Genomic DNA, 24,110 nt, shown 5'->3' with positions numbered 1-24,110 from the left:
ATGCCACTTGATTGGAAAATCAAACTAATTAAAAGATTTCAATTAAACGCCGAGCTGGGAATGCGCTCTCGTCTTGCCACAGTAATTCCATTAAAATGGCAAATCAATTTCAATAAATTTCATTCAACGCACAGAAGAGGTGCAACTGCACTTGCTGCTGCTGCTGCAATCGCCGAGGACTCGGGAGGTCCTGTCGCTTTTGCGCCATCATAAAACTGTTAACATGCTGACAAATCTGTTAATTAAATCGCAAATCCAATTAAAACTTCGATTCTGTTTTAGCCAGGAGAACTTTGACTAGCTAAAGTTCAAGTACATAAATGGCCAACATGTGGCCAGGACTCCTCCAGGAAGGACGCTGCTGTGTCACGCTTTTGTGCGCAACTTTTACAGTTTTGTCGCCATACATAGTTTGAATTTTTCTGTAAAGGGTTCCTGGTTCCTAGTTCCAGCTTTTACGTGTAAATTCAATAACAAATTTATGCGTTTATTTCGGGAGGAAACTGCATTAAAGCGCACAATTTCCTAATTAGTCTGTCTACCGCTTACACAGGCTGTATCAGGCTCGTTACCCCGCCGCTTCCATTTCGCATTTCTGCACGCAAAAATAGTCAAAGCAAAACCGCAAGCTGCGCATAACTAACTCAACTGCTTTATTTGGACAAACCGCAGCCACAGTCTCCCCCCAGCACGGCCTCCATGGCCTCACCCATCCAGCTGTCTGTCCTGTCCTGGCTTTCGAAAAATAGAATCATATACAATTTCCAATGCAGCCCAGAGATGAGCAGTCTCTCAGTTTACTCATGTGATTGGATTTGAAAAAAAGGATATTGATCAAATATTAGAGAATATAAAGAATTCTTTTTCAACAGAATGGTAATAGAAAACCCTAGTGAAATGAATGAATAGAAAGGTTTGTAGGAATATAGTATTGATTTCAACACCAATTAAAGTTATTTTCAAATACCATTCTTTCAAAAATACAAATAAATACATTCAAATAAATACATTCAAATAAATACATTCTGTCATAACAAGAACTTTTTGTAATAAATTTTATTTTTTTTAAGGATATCCTTTAGGTAAATCCTAATATCTTACCATTTATAATTATTCCCCCAAATAAAGGTGCCTCATCTCTGGCAGCTCATTTGGTTTATTTCGGTTTCATTTTGGGTCTCCGGATTCGGGTTAGTTTCGCCGAGTGCGCCGTGTGGAGACCATTAAAAGTGCATTTAGTGAAAATTTATCTGGGCGCAGAAAGGTAGCAACCGCAGGCGCATTTTCGACTCGGCTAGCTACAAGTGTGCGTGTCCGGAAACGGAAATAGAATAATTCTGCAGGCACTCTCGACAGGCAGTTGCAATAGCAACAGGAAGTCCCAGTCTCTGTTGCCCTTTTATCCCCAGGATATCTCCTAGATATATCCGTCTGCCTGTAAGTTTGTATTTTCCTCTGTCTGTCTGTCTGTCTGTCGGTCTGTGTGTTTGTTTGTTTGTTTGTCTGTTTGTTTGCTTGTTTGCCTGCCTGTTTGGCGTTGGTGCGAAGGTTTTACTGTTTATGCAAATGCTTTTGGCCCACGAATGCTTTAACCAAAAACACTTTAACCGCATTCACCTTGGGCCTGGGTGCCTTGTTAGTAGCCATTGAGCACAGAACAGACAGGCAGAACAGCCCCGTGTCCTGGCCCCCAGTTACAGTTGGTCCTGCTCCACGGGACTCCTCCGGTCCTTCACTACAACCAACACCCCACCCCGCCTGGACTGTTGCCCAAAAGGCCGTAAAATGCCTGCAAGTTACGGCCATGTGCCCCTTGGCTGCTGTTCCCGAAAAATGTTTCATTGCCGGCGAGTATTGGAGTCGAGAGAGAAAGAGATCCTTCTGCTGCAGACACCTCCTCTGGAGCACTGCCTCCGCTTATCCACCTTCATGCCTGCCTGGGTTTCTATTATGTAGCATATCGTAATCTCACTTGAGTCAAAGGTTTAGCAGCAGACACCCGAGCAAAACACCCGCACAAACACCGTCGTCAGCTAACACTTTGTAAATAGTCATCGGCGTGTTTATTACTCAGCCGTGCCGGAGTGTCTGCTCCTCCTGCTCGTCCTTGCCCATCCAATCCGCCGTATTCCCGCAGCCGTGTGGTCCTGCGGTTAGTTGCTAGTGTTGAGGAGCAATCGTTGTTGCGAAAGATTTTCAGTATCCCGTATTCAGTAGTCAGTAGTCAGCATTCAGGGGGCGTGTGTGTGCGCTTGACTTCTCGCTTAATGAAAGTACAGTTTAAACTTTGCATATCCTGTGAGCATCGAGGATAACGGAAACTAAAAGTAAATGAAAGTAGAAAGTTTCGTGGTGTTTTCATAAAATTAAATGTATTAAATGTAAGTAAAAATAGTTTCCTCTTTGAGTTAATTTTGATATTGACAACTTGTATTTATTTTACATAAAAATATATAAAGCTTTATACACCCTTGCCGCTAAAGAAGGTAATTCCGACCAAATTATTTATGAATATATGCATATACATACATATATTCTTGATCAGCATCAACAGTCTAGTCTTGCCTGTTTGTTTATCTTAATCTTAATAAAAATACTTACTTATAATCATACTAGTATATGTGCAAGTCAAAACGGGCCGGATCGAACGACTATATCATATAGGTAGCTTCCATAGGAACGATCATTAAAAGTATGCCTACCGCTCTCTGTAACTCTAGAGGTAACTCTTTCCCCCTTACGCTCTTTGTGCCTCTCTAGATAGGCCTCTTTCTCTATAGCGCTCCCTGCCTTTCTCTAATGCGATCCCTTACTCTCTCGCTCTTAACATCTCTGTTCTCTTGCCTGGGGAGTATAAATAGAGGTGCTGCAGGCCCGCCGGCCTCAGTCTGTCCGTGGTCTCTCCAGTGATAACATCTGTGGTGATAGTGATTGTGATTACCCTGCGACACCAAAACTATGACGTGGCCAATGGAATGCATCTGGATAAACAGGAAGAAGTACGTGTCCCCAACTTCGGTAAGTCATTCCAATGACAATTATATTATGTATGTACATATACATATATAGATGCTATACGACGGATCAGGCCTAGCTATTAATTTATTTTGCAATTAATTATTGCCTTATTGCCATGGATGCCATTAGTAAATTTAAGTTAAAGTGACACAGCAATTTTTATTAAAGATATCTAGAAACACATACTGAGTTCACAGCCTAACTTGATTATATATTATTCGCGAATATTGATTTCTTACGATAGATTAAAAACTGATCTTAACTTTTGTTCCAACTTTTGCTATATCATTATACCTTTGCAGGGTATTGTAAATTTAGTCGAAAACTTACAACTTAGTGAAGGAGTCATTTTCGACCCTATAAACCATATATATTCTTGGTCAGCATCAACAGCTAAGTCGATCTAGCCATGTCTGACAGAATAATAAATTAAAATTTGTTTTTTTTCAAAATTTTATAAGGGTTTCATTGTTAAAATTGTCAAAAATGTTACTTTTTAAAATTTCAAAGTTTTCTATACAGTTTTGTTAGCCCTGCAAAATCTAGCACAGGATTGGTATCCGAATTAAAAATAATGCATTTTAAGCGTAGTTATGATATTTGAAAAACTTTGATTTACCCAAGAAATGATTATATATTTTATATAAATTAGAATACACATATTTTAAGCTTTCTTGCAGCTAACCAAAAGCTTATGATTCCTAAAAGCCATATGTATTTCTATATCTATTATCTTATTTGTAATCAAAATCAAAAGATAATATTAAATTACAATATATATGTATATGTTCCAATTTCAATTCAGTTTTCAGGTGCTTAAATAATTTTTCAGTTTCTAAATATATTCTTGCTTTGTGTTTATTTTGATTTTGCTCAATATATTTTATTTATATTTATAAACCTCTTTATTATATTAAATATCAAATACACAGGTTTCTGTCTTTCATTACCAATTCAAATTCAATTTAAAGGTATTTAATCCTATTCTATTCAAATAAATTTAACAAAACAAACCACATTCAATTTTCGTTTATTTGTAAACTTTCGCCATTTTTGGATTACCCTTTGTTTAATTTAAACTTCAATATTATATATATATATAATTCAGGTATTACTACAAACAAAATCTGATTAAATTCCACTATTTTCGTGCTTTTAGTTTGAAACTTTACAAACAGCTCTCTGCCTCTGTTGTAGCGTTTAGGAGCGGAGAGTAATTGGTAACTGCTACTTAGGAGGCACTAACTACACTTGCTGCCAGGATATTTCAGCCGGTATTTCCCCCTTGACGTCACACCGAACTGGCGAAAACGAAACAAAACAAACATTTTGCCTCGCACGAAATTTATCGTTTGCATAAATTTGCTTTATTGCCCGGCTCTCCTGCTCCCTCTGCTTGTGTGTGTGTGTGTGGCGAAGTGAGTTAGTGTCCTGGCTTTTGTTGGTGTCTGTGTGTGCGTGTGCTGCCAACGGAAGTGTAACTTTCGCTTCCAGGCCAGACAAGGCAACAGCAACAAAAACAACAGCAGTGAGTCAAATGCGGCGAACAAAGTTTTCCATTATTCAATTTAACTAATGAAACTGAAAATTCATTTTACCACATTAACAAACACACACACACACACACAGAGAGGGATAGAAAGGACTCTGGACGAAGGCAGGAAATGTGACTCGCCTACGGCCAGGACATGTGTGCGTGCCGGACTCCTGTTTTTCGGGGTCTCTACATTCCAGTATTTGAACAGCCATAAAGCGCGGAAATTTATATTCGGGACGAACTCAACAAGGACGACCGCGACAAGGCGCCGCCCCTAGTTTTTGTTTGTGTGTGTGTTTTGGCATTTAAATAATTAAGTATATTTTTAGGCCCTCATTTCGAATGTCCATTTGCGAGTTCCATGTGCGGGCTAGGACTCAGCTTGACGGCGGTTTTGAATGTCGTGAATTACAGTCTTCCACTTCTTGATGGTCTTTATCTGGGAACTTATCAGAAACAGGCTCATTTACAGAAATGTTTCACACAAATCTTTCTTGGGAATTGTTTAGGTATAGTCTTGGTTTTTAAAAAAGATTTAGTATGATTAGAAATCCCTTAAGATTTTCGATTTCCAAAGTTACTTAGGTCTAGCTGCTATTTTATAAATATATGTTCTGAATTCGGTAATAATGGCTTAAAAAAACTAACTAAACGAACTTGAATTTATTTATCTTTATAATAAAAAATCAAATTATATTATTCAGATATTTTAATTTAAGTGTGCGGCTCACAATGGCACTTGGTTGGTATCTTAATACTATACAGTTAAGTTCCAACATACAGTTCAATATCGATACTTTAACATAAAAAAAAAAAAATTATAAATATGCACACTTAAAAAATACATTTATTCAAAAAAATCGATCAAATTCCCCAAATGTTTAGGTCACTTTCTCTTTCTCTGGCTTTACACATCTTCAAGAATATATATTTTTTTAAATGTTCCACCTTGGCAAAGACACAAAATCAAAATGTAATTATTATTATGAGAATCTTAAAATGACGTACCATTTTTATTTTTTAATTACTTCAATTGGAATTTTGTTGATTTAATGAATATTACTTGGTTATAAAGAAACCTCATTGAAAAGCGAAACGCTTGAGCGCTGCTAATCGCCGTCCTCCTCATCATCAAGGTCGTCGTCATCCGAGGCTTCGTCCATGTCATCGCTAATGGTGTTGCTGTCGGCGCTATTGAACTGCCCGTCATCGTCTTCGTCATCAGTGTCATGCTCATCCGCCGCATCCTCATCCAGATTCTCTTCGGCACTGGCGTCCGCATCCTCGCATTCCGGGGATTGCGTCTCTGCCAGGTGAAAGGTTTCCAATGGCACAGTGCCCACCGCCATATGGTCGCCATTGCCTAGATCTTGGCGATGGATCAGGGCTAGCGGTGCCTCCGACAGTACAGTGAATCTCTTGCTTACCGCTTCCGGGGTCTTTGCACGTTCTGTGGCCGGCTGCTTGGACTGTACTGCATTCTCCTCCCCGGCGGCGTTGCGATTCCGACTGCTGTGGTGTGAGTTCTGTTCCCTGGCTGAGGTTGAGGCCGACATAGTACGTGGCTGAAGGAGCGGCATGGCGTCTGGTTCAATCGTTCTCTCATATTCTGTGAAATTAAACAGCGGCGGAAGCGGACGACCATTCGGCAGCTGCTGTTGCGGATCGAGACGAAGGTCGTCGAAGAAGGGATGCGCACACCCCATTAGCGGCGTGACCCGGGCATTGGGCGAGTAGATGAGCATCTTGGACACTAGATCGATGGCCTCTGTCGGTGTACGGATCCGGAAAACCTTGGACCAGGGATGTGGCTTCAGCTGCGGCAGCTTGAACTGCTTGTACTGCGGATTCATGTCCCGTAGCTGCTCCGAGGTTGGCGTACCCATCACCTTGACGATCTCAACGATTTGATCTACGCCCGAGTCACCCGGAAAGAGAAGCTGCCCGAGCAGCAGCTCAGCCATGACGCAGCCGGCGCTCCACATGTCGATCTTAGTGCTGTACTCGGTGGCCCCAAAGATGAGCTCCGGGGCGCGGTAGTATCTGGAGCAAATGTAGGATACATTGGGCTCCCCAACGATCAGCTGCTTGGCACTGCCGAAGTCGCATAGCTTGAGCACACCCGTTTCCGAGTCCAGGAGCATGTTCTGTGGCTTGATGTCCCGGTGGCAGTAGCCCATGCTGTGCAGATAGGCCATGCTCCGAAGCAGTTGATAGATGTACAGCCGGACGTAGTTAACCGGGAGCGTCTGCTTGACCCGGGCGTACTGCCGCTCCACCTTGTACAGCGTCTCCGGCATGAATTCCATGACCAGGTTTAGGTAGACCTCATCCCGCTTCTCGCCGCTGGAAAAGAAGAAGTATCTTAGGGTGACGATATTGTCGTGGCGCAGCTTTCGCATTATCTGCAGTTCGCGGTTCTTGAAGCGCCGATCTTGTAGAACCTTCTTGATGGCCACCGCCTCATTGGTGGGCACCATCTTGGCCTGGAAGACCACGCCAAAGCTGCCGTTGCCAACGACCTTGGCGTCCGTGTAGCTGATCTCGGTCATCACATCCGGCCCGTACGCATTGGTGGCTATCACCGTGGTGACCTTGTTGGCCAGGCCATTGCTCTTGCCCTGGGAAGCCATCTTCGCCCCGGCGCTTCCTTGGATCCTTGGTTGAGTGTGTTTATGGGCTGCTTCTCGGTGCTCTTTATACATAAAACTGTGCGCCGACGAATTCAAGTGTAAACAATTTTTGTTATTATAAAATTTTGAGCTTGAAGTCTTACACCAGGCCAGACTAAGATCAGCGTCGTCTTTGTGCTCCTTTTATTGAAAGCACGTTTTCGTGTCAGCCTTAATGGACATTAACATTAAACGCGAATGTAATTAATGTGATGCAACAAGGCAGGACTCATTTTTATTAAAGGAAACTCATTATATTTCTTTCTTTAAATCTTAAATGTGTTACGACTTAGCTTAAACTTTTGCTTACGAGTATTGTTTACTTTTGTCGCGAGGTGGTAAAGCTTATGCTATCGATAGTGTAATCGATAAGTGAGATACGCAGCACTGCTAAGGAGGAACGATCACAACCGTAGCATTACTGTGCTTAAGTTAGGTGGCAACGCCAAGCGGAAATGGAAATATAATAGGTTAAGTTTAATGAAGCTAGCTGGTCAAAGTCAAATTTAGTTGAGGCTGCAGATATATTTTTCAATTTATTGCGGCAGGAGAAAATTCTTAGTTTGAGAGAGCATTCATATAATATATATTTTTAATCTAATTAGCTTATAAATGAAAAACTAGGAACTAAAAAAACTACTTCTCAGACTTTGCATCTCTATTAAATAAATGCTTGCATTCATATAAACATTGGGCTATATTGAGTTTATGTTATCAATAATCAAAAGACACATGAAAATGTTTTGAGAATAAATATAAGCTGGATATCTGATCCTCAATAATAACAAACTAGAGAGAATATGCATTTTTCTTATGCAAACCATATTTGTAAACAAAGAATTAAAAGCTTAGTCATCATAAATTAAACTCTTCATTGAGCTTTGCAAGTACCAATGAAAACTTAAATTAAAAACTTACCCAAAGTAACTTATTTGTATTTGTTTAGAAATAAAGTCTGCAAGATATAGCTATAGCAATCTGATACTTACAGTACTTACTTGTGTTGTGCTGTCAAAAACGGAAACTTGGTATTTAATAGCTGGCACACTCATAATTCATAAGGACCCGTTGTAGTTCTCAGTTTATTCTCTGTAGTGGAAACTGATTCCTTAGTTGAGTTGCTTGAGATTGCTTTTGGCCCTCTTTGTTGGCCGGGCCACTTGAGCTGAGCTTATGAAAGGCAAGGCCATTCATAATTCGTGAGGGACATTCCTTTGTGCTGCCAAGTAACTTGGCTAATTTCTCGGACCCCGAACCCGAACCCGAACCCAGAACCCCTGGCATTGTCGTAAGACTCGCCGCCTTGAAAGTTGCGCGCCTTTGTCTTTTGGCATCTGGGTTGCTTATCGCCCCAACTTGACTTAACTTGGCCCGAACGCTGACTTGGCCATCCTGTCCAGGGGCTGGCTTATCTGGCGGGAACTTGGCTGCTGCTGTTATGCTTTTTACTGTTTCGCTGCGGCTCAAGTGGCCCGGAGGGTGGCATTCCTTCTTATTTGGCCCCTGATAGCGGCGACCCCACTTTAGATAGCCAAGTGAAATGGAATAAAAATGCTTTGCTTTGTATAAAATGTCGCTTGCTGTTTATTTTTTTTATATTATTTGTAAGTTTATTGTATATATTAGATATATATTTATATATTTATATAAAAGAGACACACTCATTGTAAAATCTTGTTAGAGACATTAATCGTATATATTTAGGTTTCCCCTTTTTCGTTTACACCAATATGCATTAGATTGTATAATTGTTTTTTTAATCGATAATATTTCATATGCATTCCCATATTCATTTCACACACAAAATCGTTGAGTAATATTATATTTCCTTTGACTATGATTGAAGTCGCTAAAAGAGAGCAAGTGAGGGGGGACATACTCCGGTAATTCGATATTTACATAATTCAGAAGGAAAGGGACCACAAACGGACGGACTTTAAATACTTGCAAATGATTAAACTAAGCTAAATAGGGCTTAAAATATATATATCTATATATGTATATGGTCAAAGGTTTTCCGCTTGCGTGGCTGTTTAACTAGGCTTACACAAATATTATTGAAATTGTTGGACGTTGTTGGCATAAGTAAGTAGTTTTCGGGGCTACAGACAAATAGTGTTTGCATATTAGAGTATATTTTATTTAAATTACATACATAGGCTATTACATTTATTTGGCTTTTCTCGTTGCTGCTGCTGCTACTGCTGCTGCTTCTGGCAGTAAAATTTAATTTTACATAATTCTGTGTGCTCTTGTGTAAGAGGCATTATTTAAATGCGTATCAAATTGGTTCTTAGTAGTTAATAAAAACGTATATTTAATTTACTTCCAGGCCCACACACACACACACACACACATGATGGGAGGATACAAGCACAACAATAAAATTTTATATTTATCGCTAACGATTTCCTTGTATCTGTGTATCTGCGCGTGTCCTTGTGTGTGTGTGTGCGTGTGCCTGGCGAGCATAAATATGTTTGTGCTGCCTACTTTTTGGGGCAGGCCGGGCCAAAGTCTTCGCTTCCACGGCAGTGTGTCTGGCTTGTGCGCATATTTTAATAAATTTTATGCCGCTGAAATGTGCGCCGCTTATCATTAACGCACAATTTATTTTTGCTTTTATGCTCCGTCCAAAAGCCGGGGCCCGGCCCCCAATTGCTGTTGTTTATCTGTGAGATACATTTGCTTTTTTGGCTTTTGATTATTCGCGTCTTAAGCTAACTTTTCGTTTCTGTTCCTTTTTTTTTTGCTGAGCTGATTAAGTTTCTAGAACTCGAACTCGAACTCGAAAAATATCCGGGAACTAAAGTATATATATATACACAGTGAGAGAGACTCGCTACATTATCTATTTACATGTTGGCATAATGTGCATTTAATTTGCAAACCCGCAACGCAATGCGAAACTTTTAGCTCAACTTTGGCCCCGCCGGCTTTTAAATGTTGTTTATTGTTGCTCAGCTCCTGCTTGTTGATGTTTCTGGTTTGTGTGTGTGTGTGGCTGCTGCTGCTTTCCATAGCATACTTTTGCGCAAGGGCCCGCATGTAGTTTCCATTTAACTTTCCACTTACATGTTGTTTATTCTTTTCTAGAGCCAAGCCTGCTCTTGTTCGTAGAGCTGCTGTTGCTGCTGCGAGTGTTGCTGCTGCTGCTGCTGTTGCTGTTGCTGCTGCTGCAGCCAAAGTTTGCAGAAGGCTGTGGGTGGCGGGTTGGAGGGACAGCCTGTGCCGCCAGCTGTTACTGCATGGGCGTGGTCGGGGGGCTTTGGCTATTGCAAATTAAATTTAGCTAATTCTCACAATTCTGTGCTCATTTCGCTTACAATTGCGCTCTGCAGTTCGCATTGTTGTTGTTTTGCAGTGGCAGTTGCAATTGCAGTTGCAGTTGCAGTATTTGCAGTAGTTCGTTGCAGTTCCATGAAAAGAAATGCGGTTGGCAGTGGAGAAAAGGGAGAGAAGAGAAGAAAGAGAGAGAGAGAAAATATTTGCATATGTTAGAAAAAGTTGCCATGTTGTTGATTCGATTTTCGCATTTAGGTTTTCCATTGCCTGGGTGAGTGTGCGTTGTGCGTGTTAAGTGTGTGTGGTGTGGTGAGTGTGTTATGTAAGTATGAGTCGGGGCTTGTTAGTTTGCTCTAGCGACTACGGTGCGTATACGTTATATTGTGCTTTTCAATTCGAAATAAAATAAATGTACAACAAAAGTATAGTTTAAGTGCCGCTCGCCACAGTTTATGGCCGCAGTTAATCCAGCTTTATCGCCTCCGGCTGCCACAAATTGAATACTTTTTATCATTCCAGTTGGCGCCGTAGCACAAATAATTACTTAATTTAATCATAAACCAAAAAGAAATGCAAAATGAACACTGGGTTGGGGGGTTGAGTTTTTATATAGCCATTCATAAGCTTATCTCTCTCCCCCTCCGGAAAAAATGTGCGTCAAATTTACGATTGCCACTCGGGCACTTTCAACATTTTCAGCACTTTTCCCTGCTCCCGGTTTTCCCTTTTTTTTGTTTCTCCCCACCCGTTTTCTATTTTCTTTCTGTGACAAAAATGCGTAAAGTTTTTGCCATTTCGCCTTTGTTGTTGCCGCCGGTTTCCTCGATGGCGTGTTGGAAAACCCACAGCCACAAGTCGCGATGGGCTCCAAATGGCCGAAAGCCAGGGGTTAAGGGGTTTTCGAAGTGGAAAGGGAAGAGGGCTATATCGGGGACGGAAAAACAAGAGCTGTCGTTTGTTGTGCCAAGGTCGACCCATTGTGGGAATACCCTAGTCAGAGATAGAGTTGTATATACATCTTATTTCGATGGGGATATAGGTACCCTTGAAGAAAGTTTTAGGTAAAAATTTCAAGAAATATACATTTATTAGCATTAATTTACAATATTTTCTAAGCTTTTATTTTTATATTTTAGTTAATATTCTGGCAAATTTTTGAACTAGACTTATGTCAAGAGTCTGTACAATTAAGAGAAAAGTTAAGTTCTTTAGGAATTTTCTTAAGATTTCTAAATAAAAGGGGAACTCTCTTTATTCTTTATTTTTTATTCTTTATTAACTCAATTCCTTTGAGAAACTTTCCCACATTTTTGTGTTGTCCAACATATTCAAGTTAATTAAAGTAAAGAGTAACCAAAGGTCTGAAATCCCCCAGAGGCTACCATTTTCCCTTTCAACTGTTTGATATTTTTTTGTTGTGTTCGCTTCTACAAAATTTTGTTTATTTGGCTCCAAAGTATTTCTACGATATGAAATGTTTGCCTAGCCTGGTTGTATTTTTTCCTTTCTGTGGATGTCGTTTGTTGCCAACATTGCGCCTTTTTGCTTTCATCGCTTATTTTTTTTTGTTGTGGGTTTATTTTTGTTTTGTGGCCTGTTGTTTTGTTGAAATTTGTATTTATGTGCGGGTCGGAGGAGGCATCGAGCCGGCAGAAGTATCATTTACCCGGCTCGCTTTTTCCTAGCCTCGTATATTTTAATGTTTCTGTGTGTAAGAGTATGTGTGTGGGTGTGTTTTGTGTCCTATCATATTTTCCCTTATGTGTGTGTGGGTTTGTTGGTAGGCCTTTTGTCTTCGTGTGCTGAAAATTATGTATATTTTTAGCACTTTCGCTTGTTTTGTTTTCGCTTATCGAGTTTGAAGGTCATTTACTTGCAATTCCCAACTCGCCTCCTGCCGGGTTATCACACACATTTCGTATGTATATATATATATATATATATTTATGTATATGGTGCAAATGTTGGTCTGTCTGCTCGCCTGGCTGGGTAGTTAATTTGTTGTGAAATTGTCATTTTGTTGCTTCAATGGCTGCGTGCAATGCGGCGTATGAGTAATATTTTTCAACGCCATAGCATACTTTTTAGGGCATGCGTTAATGAGGCAAACAGAGAGATCCAACGGACATTTCTGACTGCTTCATGGCAGACCCCGAATTAAATTGACATGTTTAAAGTCAATTTGAACCAAGTTTTGCTCGTAAACAACGAGCAACAACAGAGCAGAATCCGCCCCAAATGACATTAACCTATTCATTTGTAAATAGGCTGTCGAATTTCCTGGTGAAATTCACCCCCGACCATCTCTACTGGGTGGGCTTACATAAATATTTGTGCGTTTTTGTTGCCTTGCCAAGCGTAAAAACGTCGAAGACGACGACTACGACGATGGCATTGGTAGAAGGAAAATCGGGAAATCGGAGGGAAAAGCAAAACAAACGGCTCACGCAGCAGCGCAGTCAAATCAAATGTAAATCCAGAACGAAAGCAAGAAGCAAGTGAAATTGAAATGAAAATGAATGTTTGCCAGAGAGCAGACCCAGTCATTGTTCGAGCTTCCTTCACTCGATTGTTATCGTTCTCGCCCCTCCGAACCCTAAAGGCAATTGAAAATTGGCAGCTGGCTGGCTGGCTGGCTGGCTGGCTGACTGGTTGGGTGAGGAGGCCAAAAGCCCAACGGGGGCGTTGCCTTACCCGCGTTGCGTAGGCCTAACGGGCACATTAATACATAATTTATAATGTTTTTGTTCCGTTTTGTTTTCGCACACTTAAAGGAGATATTCCGGGTATTCCCCTCTATCGTCTTGGATTGAGGGTGGATTTTTTTAAATTTCCCGAGATGTTCAATAAAATTTAATGTTCCACGGGGATAATGGGGTCACAAAGACAAAAGGTATATCCGGGTCATAATCACTTGCTAAGGACTTAATTTAATTGGAATTGAATTTTTTTATGTTATCTCTTAAATAATAATTTATAAAATTTCATAGGAATATTTATTCTTTATCATAATAAATGAAGTACTATTAAGTACTATTTTATCTAAGATAAACCACTACTATTGGAATACATTTTAATGTTCTTCATGACAGGATTTCAACAGGCTCAAAAAGGCTTTAAAACAAAGGCTGTATTGTCCATCTCCTCTTAACTTTTCAATCTGGGTCTAATGTAACATCTCAAAGATAAAACTTCAACATTATCCAGAACAAAGGCGGATACACTCACACACACAATATGCCATTGAGGCTCGACTTGAATTCAAACTGGGAACGGAAAAAATTGCAATTTCCAACTAAAGGGGGACAAAGTCACTTCTGTTGTTTATTCCTTACTATCATGCAGGTCAAAGCTTGTATCGGTATCGGTATTATTTCTTTGTTAGCTACAAAAAAGAAAAACGTAGAACAGAAAACAGTAACAAGTAACAAGTAACTTGCAACTGAAACGGAAACGGAAACATGTAGCACAGTTGTACCTACTTTTCAAGCGGTACTCGAACAAACGGAACCGAAAAACAAACTGAAAATATAAAACTTACCGTCGACTACTTTGGATAATTGGCGATAGGATTATCTCTAAGCTGGAGGAAATGTTTTGATTTTGTTGCAGATTGGAGTTCGTTGCTGCTGCTACTGCTGCGGTGCCAGTTGCTGTTGCTGCAGATGCAGATGCAGATGCAGATGCAGTACCTGCTGCTGCAGCTGCTGCGGTTGTGGGGGTTGTGGGGTGTTCATTCGCATTCGCATTGGAGGTGGCTATGGCTTTTGTTTGGCTATTGGAGTGACTATTGGTGGTGTGGTGGCTACTGGTATTTGGATTCTGATGCGGATGCGGGTTGGCATTGGGACAATTTAACGTTTGGCCGGCCGAGGTAATTGGCCCCAGTTGTTTCGCCATCTGTTGACCGCCGTAGACATTCGCATTGCAATTATCGAAATTAATATTGCCCGTTGTCGAAGTCGACTGCCGACTATTGTTGTTGTTGATACAGTTGCTGATGCTGCTGTTGTTGTTGTTGTTGTTGGTGCTATTGTGACTTCCGGTGGGCGACATCAGTGGTGCATCTGCATCGAACATATCCTCAGCCTCGGCCGCCTCATCGTCTTCGGTGTCTTCGGTCTCGTCGTTGGTCATCTGGGCGGCATCCTGTTGCATGGCCTCCAGGACCAGCATGGCCTCGTCCTCCTCACTGCAGGAGTGCGATGACGAGTGCGCCGTCTGTTCCATCCAATTTCGATTTCGGTTCGGGGGTTTAGGGATTCAGTATCGGTATCGGTAACGGGGGGTTGGTACGGTTTTTGGAGTGGTTTGAAAATACAAACAAGGTTTAGCTTTCTTGCAGGCGGTAGGAGGGGGGGTCTCTAATCAGACACTATTGCTTATTAATTTTAGCACAATCGGGCATGCACTTATGTATCTAGTTGTTTATCACAATATTATTATTACTAATTTAACATAACAAATGTATAAGGTACATAACACAAACAACTGCGAATTAGGCATTCAGATACATGCGATACATACGAATGTCATGCTGTTTATCCACAATTTCAGTATGTAAATAATATTACAATTTGGCAAAATATTGACAAAATCAACCAAATATGCTTCGATGGTATTTTAATTAATTTACACAAATGGCAATAGAGTTTGGGGACGGGCTGTATGAGTGTATGAATTTATCATTGCTGCCACGGGGCAAAAATTTCGCGCTGCACAATTTTAATTACATACAGTGAAAGGCAGAGGGAGAAATAACAACAAAAACAATAGCAATGACCAGAATCAACAATTCCGAATACCAATACTAATGGTAATGGTAACAAAAGTCCGCCTGATTGCGCTCACCATGTCCGGCGGCCAAACAGCTGACCAGCGGAATCAAACCGCGTGCACAGGTGGGTTAAGGGGATCCAGGGTGGGTTATGGGTACTCTGGGTGGGTTATAGACCCAGGGAGGGTTATAGGTGGGTTCCCCCCTTCCCATAAGCCCTGCGGTCTCCTGCTGATTGCACAGTTGCCAGCGTTTTCCCCTGTTACTCCCTGGGTTAGTTAACTTGGCTTGCTCCCCCTTTAAATTCCCCCAGTTCAAGTTGTTGGTAAAACAACTAGTTTTCTCATTTGGAATTTGATTCATAAACTACTCAAAAAGTGCGTTTTTAAAGTTTGGAGTGGTTCAAGAACTACTGCAGTATTTTATACATATATGTTTTAAGCTCTTCAAAACAATAATTGGAATAATATTTTTATAATTTGTTGTAATCAGTTGAACAGGTTTCTAGTTAAATTACTGGATTATTACTTTTTAAATTGCTTTGTACTGATTTTACTAGTGTTTTATAGGGAATTTATTTTAGATACCATAATAGTTTTAATTTTCTCGTAGTAATAATTATTATTTAACTTTAGAAATAAAAAGAATCCATCAAAAAATATAGTTCTGATACCTGCTTTTACCTTTAGCAAATATAAATCTAAAAAAAACTAAGCTATTTTGCTTTCTAAGCATTACAAAAACCTTTTCCCCGAGTAATCCCCTCCATTTCCTCCAACCTTAATCATTTAAAAATCTCTAATAAATAAAAGCACATCTTGATTTGCATTTGAGCCAGACATTAAGCCATTCAAGTGGCAGACATGTGCGGTAACTAATCGCATTGAATACAACTTGGCTCTGTCTCTCGATCTCAATACACTTAAAAGCTCATTCAATTTGGCCCAAGACACGTTCGCTTGTAGCACATTTGATGCCTTTATGATGGCAAGTTCCTTGCCAAAAGTCAACACACACACATACACAGACACTCAGGACTCAAAGATGGGGACCGGAAGTGGGGTAAGATGGCTGCCGGCCAGTGGCGGGATTCATTTGTAAATGAAATCAGAAAGGTGCACAAACACACTCGAAGCAGACTCCGGTAGTCGACGGCATACTTCACTCACTTAAGCTCAAGGCCTTTGTGTGTGCTGGCGGCTTATGCTTTTTGTAGCCAACTATGGCACAAGTTTGCCGAACACAAGTTTGTTTTGTATATATACAAATATACATACATATATCTGGTCCCGTCTGGGCCTCACAAGTTTGTTTGATTTTCTATTAATTAAAATTGCATTCAACTTGAAAATCGTATTTGTTGCCGTAAAAGAGAAGTTTATCTTTTATGCCTCTTGTGTGGGGGCCAGAGGCACGCCCATTTCCATTCAATAATGAACTTTGAATTGTAGCCTAATGGAAACACGTACAAGATTGCATAAACAAACTTGGCGAGCGTTAGTCGAACCCAGAGAGGAATTTAATTAATTTTCTTCGCCCTCCGCTTATGGGCGTGCCTCTTGTTTCGCCGCTGTATTTGTATCTGTGTGTGTGTTAATTGGGCAAACACGCCCATGGCTAACACATACACACACATACACACGCTAATGCATCAAATTGTCTGGCATAAATGTGGCCCAGTGTCAAACGCCCCGTTGATTAACACGCGGGTTCAAGGCAAAAAGGACAGGCATCCAATGTCAGGGACCTCGTCGAGTGACTGTCACCATCAAGGATAATTATTACCCTGCAACCTAACCACCACCATGCGATCTGTTTAGTTATCTCAGTTTTATTTTCAACAGACAATGCTTTTTTCCACCCCATTTTCCATATCACACCATTTCTCCACTCTGCCCCCCCGATATGCATAAAACATTTTAAATAAAAATGTATAAAAATATAGCGGAAAACGACATATGCCGCCCGCAGGTCAAAAGACAAAGGGGCGTTTAGAGTCGTAAAAAAAAGGACGAGAATGGGCGTGGTTGGGGCGCCGCCCCCTTCCACTCTAGTCTAGTACTTTTCAATTGTCGACATGATGAATAATTAAATCATACACGGATGCAGCGCAAATAAAAGAGTATTTGTTTAAAGTTCACCCTTTGTTAACCGCTTTTTACATTTTCCGCACTATTTGATGGCGGAAAAATGTGTTTTCTTTTTTTTTTTTTATGCCAATAAATCAATTGGCAATTTCGCATTTTTTATGACCTTTGCTATATATTTTTTCCGAGTTATGGAATATTCTGCTGCGGTCATTGTTTACGCGGGGCATTGTTTTCTAAATTTAAAATTGCATGGTGTTGACCAAGGCTATCATAATATTATGGCAAGCCCTTAAACCTTTAATGCCAATTCAATGGGAAATTTGTTAATATGAAGGGGTTTTCAGCAATAAGCTGAATAATTCCTTAAATTGAAATGCTCTTTTGCGAATTTTCCAACAGCTTACTCAATGTGTCTTGTGCTGCTGCCAATAAGTACATCGCTTAAAGCCCAATAAGTTTGTTGCCTTTATTGCTTACCAATTGTGTTAATCTAGCATTTGTTAGGATTTGGCCAAGTGTGATGTGTGTGTGTGTTCCCCCCAGGCGACAATAACACAAAACAAACGGAAGGACAATGGATATAATAACAACTGCAGGCGTTTTACACGAGGACGAACCCTGTCACTGGACCTACTCGTCTGTGGGGGAGTCCTTGTCCGCCGCCGGGCAGTGCTAACCCTTGAAACAACACACAGAGCACAAATGGCAGCAGAGACAACAACAATCGAAACTTTTGCCACATTAAATCAGTAAATTTATTGACTTAACTGCTTTTTGGGGGGGCAACCGAGGACATGCCACACCCAAGGACCTCCCTCCCACCGTTTGAGGGGTTGTCAGCATTGGCGTTTGTCTCTTGCCCGCTGGCTGCGCACTTTGCCACTTTGGCCTGGCCAAGATGGTGTCCCCGATCCCATATTCCCATGCACTCGGAGAAAATGGTTAAATTTCAAGTTGCGGTTTGTTAGTGAGAGCTTAAAGGCTTTATTAAGATTAACAGATACCCAAGGTAAACTAGAGATTTGCGTTAATTGTTTGAAAAACTATTTGGTAAATGATTTTGACTTTACTATGTTTTTAATTCTTGAAACATTTTTGTAAACTATATATAAAATTTGTAATTAATTTTTCAATGTCGTAAGCTCATATATTCTCTGAGGAAATAGTTAAGAACTGAATGAACTAGAGAATCTCTAAGACTTTCTCTTTTTTTGAGTGTAACTATTGCCTGTCCCAGGATGCCGTGTTCGGCATGTTCCTTTGGCTTGCTCTGCGCCTCGCCCCCTTGCTGTGCTGTCATAATTTTTGATTTGCTTGTTTTATTTGATGTCCTTGCTGATGTCGTTGCTTTTGGTGCCATTTCTGCTAAAGTTGTTGCCGTAGCCGAAGCCGAGGCTGTCGTTGTCCTTGTCGTTGTCTTGGCCCTCGCTCCTCGCTAAGCTGCTTCCCGGCTTAGGAAAAACAATTTTGCAAAATTTATTTTATAGCAAAATTATGCCAAACATTTCGAAAATGTTTCTATGTACTCTCTGGCTGGCTCCCGGGGCCATTTGGGCCACTCACACACATGCGTGTGGTGTAAGTATTTTCGCACAAAAACACACACACACGCACACATGTGTGTGTGACCCAGGATGGAAGCTGGCACAGAATTTATTTTAGAATTGTAAGTATTTGTGCTTTGGTAGCGGCGAAATTCGTGCCATCAACTTTAGTTGAAATTATTTGCTTGGGCTGCCCTAGAGGAGGGACGAGGTCTTTGTCCACATCCTCGTCCTGGTCCTGGTCCTGTCTGTTATATAAACTTGGATAATGTAGCGCAAATAGTTGCTTATTATTTATTCTCTTTTATTGCCGCCCCCCATCACTGCTCGCTAGCCTTATGCCTTTGTCTTGAACTGGGTCTTTATGGCCTTTTATTTTTGGGTAATTTATTTGCGCTCCAAACAGAAATTAGTTGGAATATTTCAGTTGTTAATTAGGCATGCGTGAAATTGGGCAAACTTTTGCACTCGAGAACTCTAGCATAGCATACTTTTGAGTTTTGGCAAAGTTCTGGGATATGGGAATATGTTTATTGCCAAAGATTCGTTCAACTATTCCATGGGAATCCATGCTAGAGAGACTTCCTTGAGTGGCTTTTCCACGCCTTAAATTTTAGTTAATTAAATTTCCCAGTAACCCGCAACTGAGATAGCGGCAACTTTACGTTCGTCTGTGCAGACCGAGACGTAGCCTTTTGATAAGCCAAAAAAATAAAACACACACTCAGAAGACCTCTTGAGAGGGAGTGTGTGAGATAAGGATTTTGGATTGTATGAGGACACTAGACAGTGGCTGACAGTGCTTTTAGTTTGTCCTTTTTTCTCAAGATAGATTTTAGTTAAGAGTTAATATAGAGAGTAAGAATTCAGACTTGTTTTAGCTATTTTAAAAATCAAGATGAACATCTTTCTAAAGAATACAGACAAGACTTAGAGCTGACTTTATATTTAAGACATATGTTATGGACTTTATATAAAGACTATTAAAGTTTCGAAGATAATAATATCATAAGTGATTCTTAAGTAAAAACTAAATTTTTATTTATGTTTTAAATATGTTCCCTTTGCAATTTTTCTGTACCATTTCATATATAATTTCCTCTATTCATCACTGTTGACCCACTCCCTTCCCCTTGCTTACAATAAGACTTACCAAATAATCAACATAAAAGCTTTAGTTACTTATTACAAGGCAAACACATACTTATACATTACATATCTTTAGAAATACAAACAACTGAAAAAAAAACAGATAAAAAGAAAAACGAGTAGGAAAATTAAGTATACGGCATGCAGGACGCGAAACCGTTCGCTTTGTGTGCACAGTGAGCTAAGTGTTTGGCTCTGCTGCGGCGATAGTGATATGTACGTGAAATACGGATTCAATTAAGGAGCGAACACAGGAGCAACATACAGGTACTGGTAGCAGACATGCGGGCACACAGAAAACACAATGGGAAAACAAGTTGCAGATAGAAATAACCAAGGAGACGGGGGACACAGCCACATCAACTAGAGATATCGCTGGGACCCAGCGAGACATCGAGACATGGAGGACACCGACATTGAGACATGCGACAGGTTTTCACCTCACATGCGGACCGCGGGTCGTACTCACAGTTTGCTGCACCGCGTTGACACTCGACGTGGACGCATTCTGGCCATGCTGCAGATACACTAATGGACCGCCCGACTGACGCGGCTGCTGGACAATGGGCGCGGGCGCCGATCCCGAGGCGGACGTGGACGAAGATGGCGCGGCGGCTCCTTTGTCGAACTGATAGTACATGACATCGTTGGCGGGCGCCGTGCCGCCATATAGCGGTGCTGGCGGTGGCGGCGGATCAGCGGTCTGGGAGCCAGAGATGTGATAGGCCGTGGGATGCTTAGGGGAACCCGTTCCCGAACCAAGACCCCCTCCTCCGCTGCCCGGCATCTGGGGCATCTTGTAGTTGTAGATGTACGGTCGCTCGTACTCCCCGCCATGGATGTAGGACAGAAAGAGATCCGACTTGGCGGGTTGCATGGCACCTGCCCCGCCCATTCGCTGACGATTGTAGCCCACTCCCGAGACACTGCTGCTGGCATAGTGCAACGGATAGCAGCCGGCATTGGCCAGCTGGGCATTGCCACCGCCCGAGAGCAACTGCGTCTTGGTCACACTCTGGCCAGAGAGCCGCCGCGTTGGCACCCCGATATCCGACTTGGCGTCGCGCCTCTTGACCCCCGCCACCTGGGTGGAGGGACCCTGGTAGTAGTAGGGCGACGCCGGATTGCTGGGCCATTCCACGAAGCTGCGTTGACGACTGAAAGCACCACCACCTGTTCCGGGAGCTGTACCACCACCACCAGTTGTTACCATGTTCCCGGTGAGATTGCTGCTGCTGCCGCCGGCTCCACCCATCACGCCCTTCGAGCTCCTGGCCAGAGCGTTGTTCAGACTGAACTTGTACTGGTTGTTCTCGAAGGTTGTGTAGGCGAGCAGGCGGGGATTAGTAGCGCTAGTGTTGGGATTGGGACTGGCGTTGGCACTGGGGGGATTGTGCACGGGCGCCAGGCCCGCGGGGTTAGTGGACGTGGACGTAGATGGCGAGGAGGTGGCGTATTTATAGTGGCTCTTCTGTTGCTGCTGCTGCTGCTGGCGCTGCTGCTGCTGCTGGGCGAACAGCGAGCGCTGCTGCTGCTGCTGCTGGTTACTCACGGTCTGCTGCATGAGGCTGTTGTAGCCACCGCCGTTTCCGTTTCCGTTTCCGTTGCCGCTTCCGTTACCGCCTCCGCCGCTGCCCACTGACTTGCGGTGCGATCCGCTGGAGGCGCCCGATGATTTGTTAGTGCCATAGCGGGTGCTGTCACTGGATCTGTGAGGACGAGTAATGTAAACAAAAGTAGGAGAAAATAATTTAAAAATATGAATGAGAAACTGCAACGGTATATCAACTTCGTCATCCCAAAAGTTATTTTCCTTTTTTGTTTTTATATAAAAATGTAGTTTGAACTTACCTTTCCGAGGAGTAAGCATAATCCTGATCGGCCCCCAGACCAGAGTCTGTGTGCTCATGGGAAACTCTCAAGGCGGAATTTTCCAGAGGGCTCAGGTTGGAGCCAGTGGGTGAGATAAAGTCACCCATGCTCATGCTGGACATCATTCTACAAGGAAGAATTTCTCTACTGTAAATAACTTTAAAAATTACCTTCTTCCATATTTATTTACCTAACTAAACCATTATTCCGTTCACACTCCCTGGATGATATTGTGCTGGCAGATCGTATAGAGCCATTTTTGGGAGCATGACCTCCATTGCTTGTGCCTCCTCCATTGCCTTCGTGGGGATGCGAGCTTTGATAGTAAAGTCTAATATTATGCGAACAAGAAATAATATTTCGAGGCTTAATAAGCTGCTTACATTATAATTATCATTATAAGCTTTTAAGCAATAATATTTAGTTTTAATAACAATATAAAAAGAGAAGCTTACCCTCTAATCCGATCCACACGATTCCTAGCTTGTCCCGTATTTCCAGAGCCACTGCCATTGGTGATGGTATTGCCGGAGCCCGTGCTCTTGGCCCCCACACTGCTCTTGCTGTTGCTCTTGTGGATCTTCAGGTTGGAGTTGGAACGCTTCGAGGTGGTCTCTACGACCGTGTATGGAATCTCTCTCAGCTGCTGCTCCGACATGCCCTCGGTGTCCACCAAATCGAATTGCAGATGCTTGGCCAGCTCACTATTCCACATGCGACTGCGAGACTCCGATGGGGATCTGTTTGAATTTGATTATTTACAGAGTTAAATTATAGTTTACATTATAGTTTATTTAATATAGGTATAATATATTGATAATTTTTAAGAATTCCTTCGAAACTCACTTATTCTTGCGATGCCTTCGCGACTTGTGATGCGAGTGCGTGTCCGAGTGGCTATCGTTGCTGTGCAGGCTTCGGGCCACCATGCTGCTCTTGGACACTGCCGCCTGCTGGACAGAGCTCTGACCCAAGCTGGCCTCCGCCTGGCGACGTTGCACTTCCCGCCACTGGGATGTGGAATCAATGAGCTCGGCACTGCCGCTGCGCCTCGAGGAGCTGCGGTGGCCGGAGTAACTCCGTCCCCGGGTACTGTCATGGTCGGATCCTCCAGCGGAGTCACGTCGATGCCTATTCGATCGACGATGTTTGCGATGATGCGAACGTCCTGATCTGCCCGAGCGACCTGATCCCCTGGAGAGTTCACTTTCATTGTCTGAGGTGCGACGATGACGGTGCTTGTGTCTTAGAAATTAAAGAGGAAATATCAAAATAAGTTCCAAGAATAATCAGTAATTATTGGTAAATATTAAATTATATAAATTTACTGGAATATATTTGCTACGCTAAATAACCTTGAGAATTCCCAAGAACAAATATCTTTTCTGATAAGAATATAGATATATGAAAAGTATTTTAATATGTCTTAAAATTTGACATCTTGACATTCTTTGTTATCTTATATCGTTTCAGATAACACAAATATGCAAATTTTGATGGCACTCTGGGAAATTTCGACATATATCACAAACACTCAAGATATTTACTGATAAGATATATGACTCAATTTGATACGCAGTTAAATTGTGAAATTTTAAATTGATCAAAAAATGGAATTTCCACCGATAAGATAATTTTTAAAAATTAAATCAATAAACACTCTCTTTAAACTCTTCATTTAAAAGAGGATGTAGAATTAATAGGGTTTACTAGGTCTTATAGAATCACATCTAGTAGACAATTTGACTCTATCTTAACCTTCACAAGGCCACATATGAAAACTATTTAACAGTTGATGGGAATGCTTTTTTATAAATTCTTTAATTCAGAACTTTTGATAAAAGGGCACACGCGTAATTTTTATCAACTTGTTATGACTTTCCGGTATTAACAAGATAGTTAACGTATTGGACTTTAATCGGAGTTTGACCCTCTAATGTAACTAGTGACTATCAATAAAAAGAATACTTTGGTTAAATATTTACTAAGTATTTAATTCCTATTTAATTTAGTTAGCTGTGTAATATCTTAAAGAGGAATTTGAATTGCTGCTATCCTTAATTATTTTTCTTAAGTAAATATCTATTACAAATTCATTTATTATGATTCCTAAGAACCTGTTGGAAATATTGTTAAGGATAACTCCTCTTAGTAAGGAATATACTA

The 24,110-nt window shown here is 41.4% G+C and overlaps 2 protein-coding genes and 1 long non-coding RNA gene across 8 annotated transcripts in view; 1 reads left to right on the top strand and 2 right to left on the bottom strand.

Annotated features, from left to right (window-relative positions):
• The first annotated feature begins 2,884 nt into the window (after positions 1 to 2,884).
• Positions 2,885 to 23,935, top strand: LOC147642648 (uncharacterized). Its single transcript, XR_015273185.1, has 2 exons — positions 2,885 to 3,018; positions 23,418 to 23,935. It is a non-coding gene; the product is annotated as an uncharacterized LOC147642648 (long non-coding RNA).
• On the bottom strand, positions 5,381 to 7,555 carry gskt (gasket). Of its 3 annotated transcripts, XM_020961336.2 has the most exons (3): positions 7,332 to 7,555; positions 5,564 to 7,264; positions 5,381 to 5,503 (listed from the first exon to the last, which is right to left on the bottom strand). In XM_020961336.2, the coding sequence occupies exon 2, from the start codon at positions 7,258 to 7,260 to the stop codon at positions 5,665 to 5,667; it is 1,596 nt and encodes a 531-aa protein (XP_020816995.2). In that variant the 5' UTR covers positions 7,261 to 7,264; positions 7,332 to 7,555; the 3' UTR covers positions 5,381 to 5,503; positions 5,564 to 5,664. The 3 variants fall into 3 exon arrangements, with proteins under 3 accessions (XP_020816995.2, XP_086695798.1, XP_020817002.2); XM_086839672.1 differs by lacking the exon at positions 7,332 to 7,555 and having other exon boundaries at positions 5,564 to 7,325; XM_020961343.2 differs by lacking the exons at positions 5,381 to 5,503; positions 7,332 to 7,555 and having other exon boundaries at positions 5,536 to 5,924; positions 5,983 to 7,324.
• LOC110191109 (uncharacterized) overlaps positions 8,788 to 24,110 on the bottom strand; it is a 68,952-nt gene continuing 53,629 nt past the window's right edge. For 2 of the 4 annotated variants that reach the window (XM_086839668.1, XM_086839669.1), the window contains 8 exons: positions 22,791 to 23,189; positions 22,400 to 22,684; positions 22,135 to 22,275; positions 21,924 to 22,070; positions 20,542 to 21,781; positions 14,054 to 14,733; positions 10,554 to 10,562; positions 8,788 to 10,499 (listed from right to left, as the gene is read on the bottom strand). In XM_086839668.1, the coding sequence (XP_086695794.1) occupies positions 10,469 to 10,499; positions 10,554 to 10,562; positions 14,054 to 14,733; positions 20,542 to 21,781; positions 21,924 to 22,070; positions 22,135 to 22,275; positions 22,400 to 22,684; positions 22,791 to 23,189 (2,932 nt within the window). In that variant the 3' untranslated portion in view covers positions 8,788 to 10,468. Of the gene's footprint in view, positions 10,563 to 14,053; positions 14,734 to 20,541; positions 21,782 to 21,923; positions 22,071 to 22,134; positions 22,276 to 22,399; positions 22,685 to 22,790; positions 23,190 to 24,110 lie in introns of all 4 variants that reach the window. The other 2 variants (XM_086839671.1, XM_086839670.1) reach the window with 2 other exon arrangements.

Source organism: Drosophila serrata, unplaced genomic scaffold, assembly GCF_035046125.1.
Source record: "Drosophila serrata isolate PLE 108 unplaced genomic scaffold, ASM3504612v1 contig_376, whole genome shotgun sequence".
In the NCBI taxonomy this organism is placed as follows: domain Eukaryota; kingdom Metazoa; phylum Arthropoda; class Insecta; order Diptera; family Drosophilidae; genus Drosophila; species Drosophila serrata.
This window is presented reverse-complemented; position numbering and strand designations above follow the sequence as displayed.

What these genes read in the sequence shown, in the direction of transcription:
- gskt (XM_020961336.2), bottom strand. Translation starts at nt 7,260, where the DNA reads ATGTATAAAGAGCACCGAGAAGCAGCCCATAAACACACTCAACCAAGG.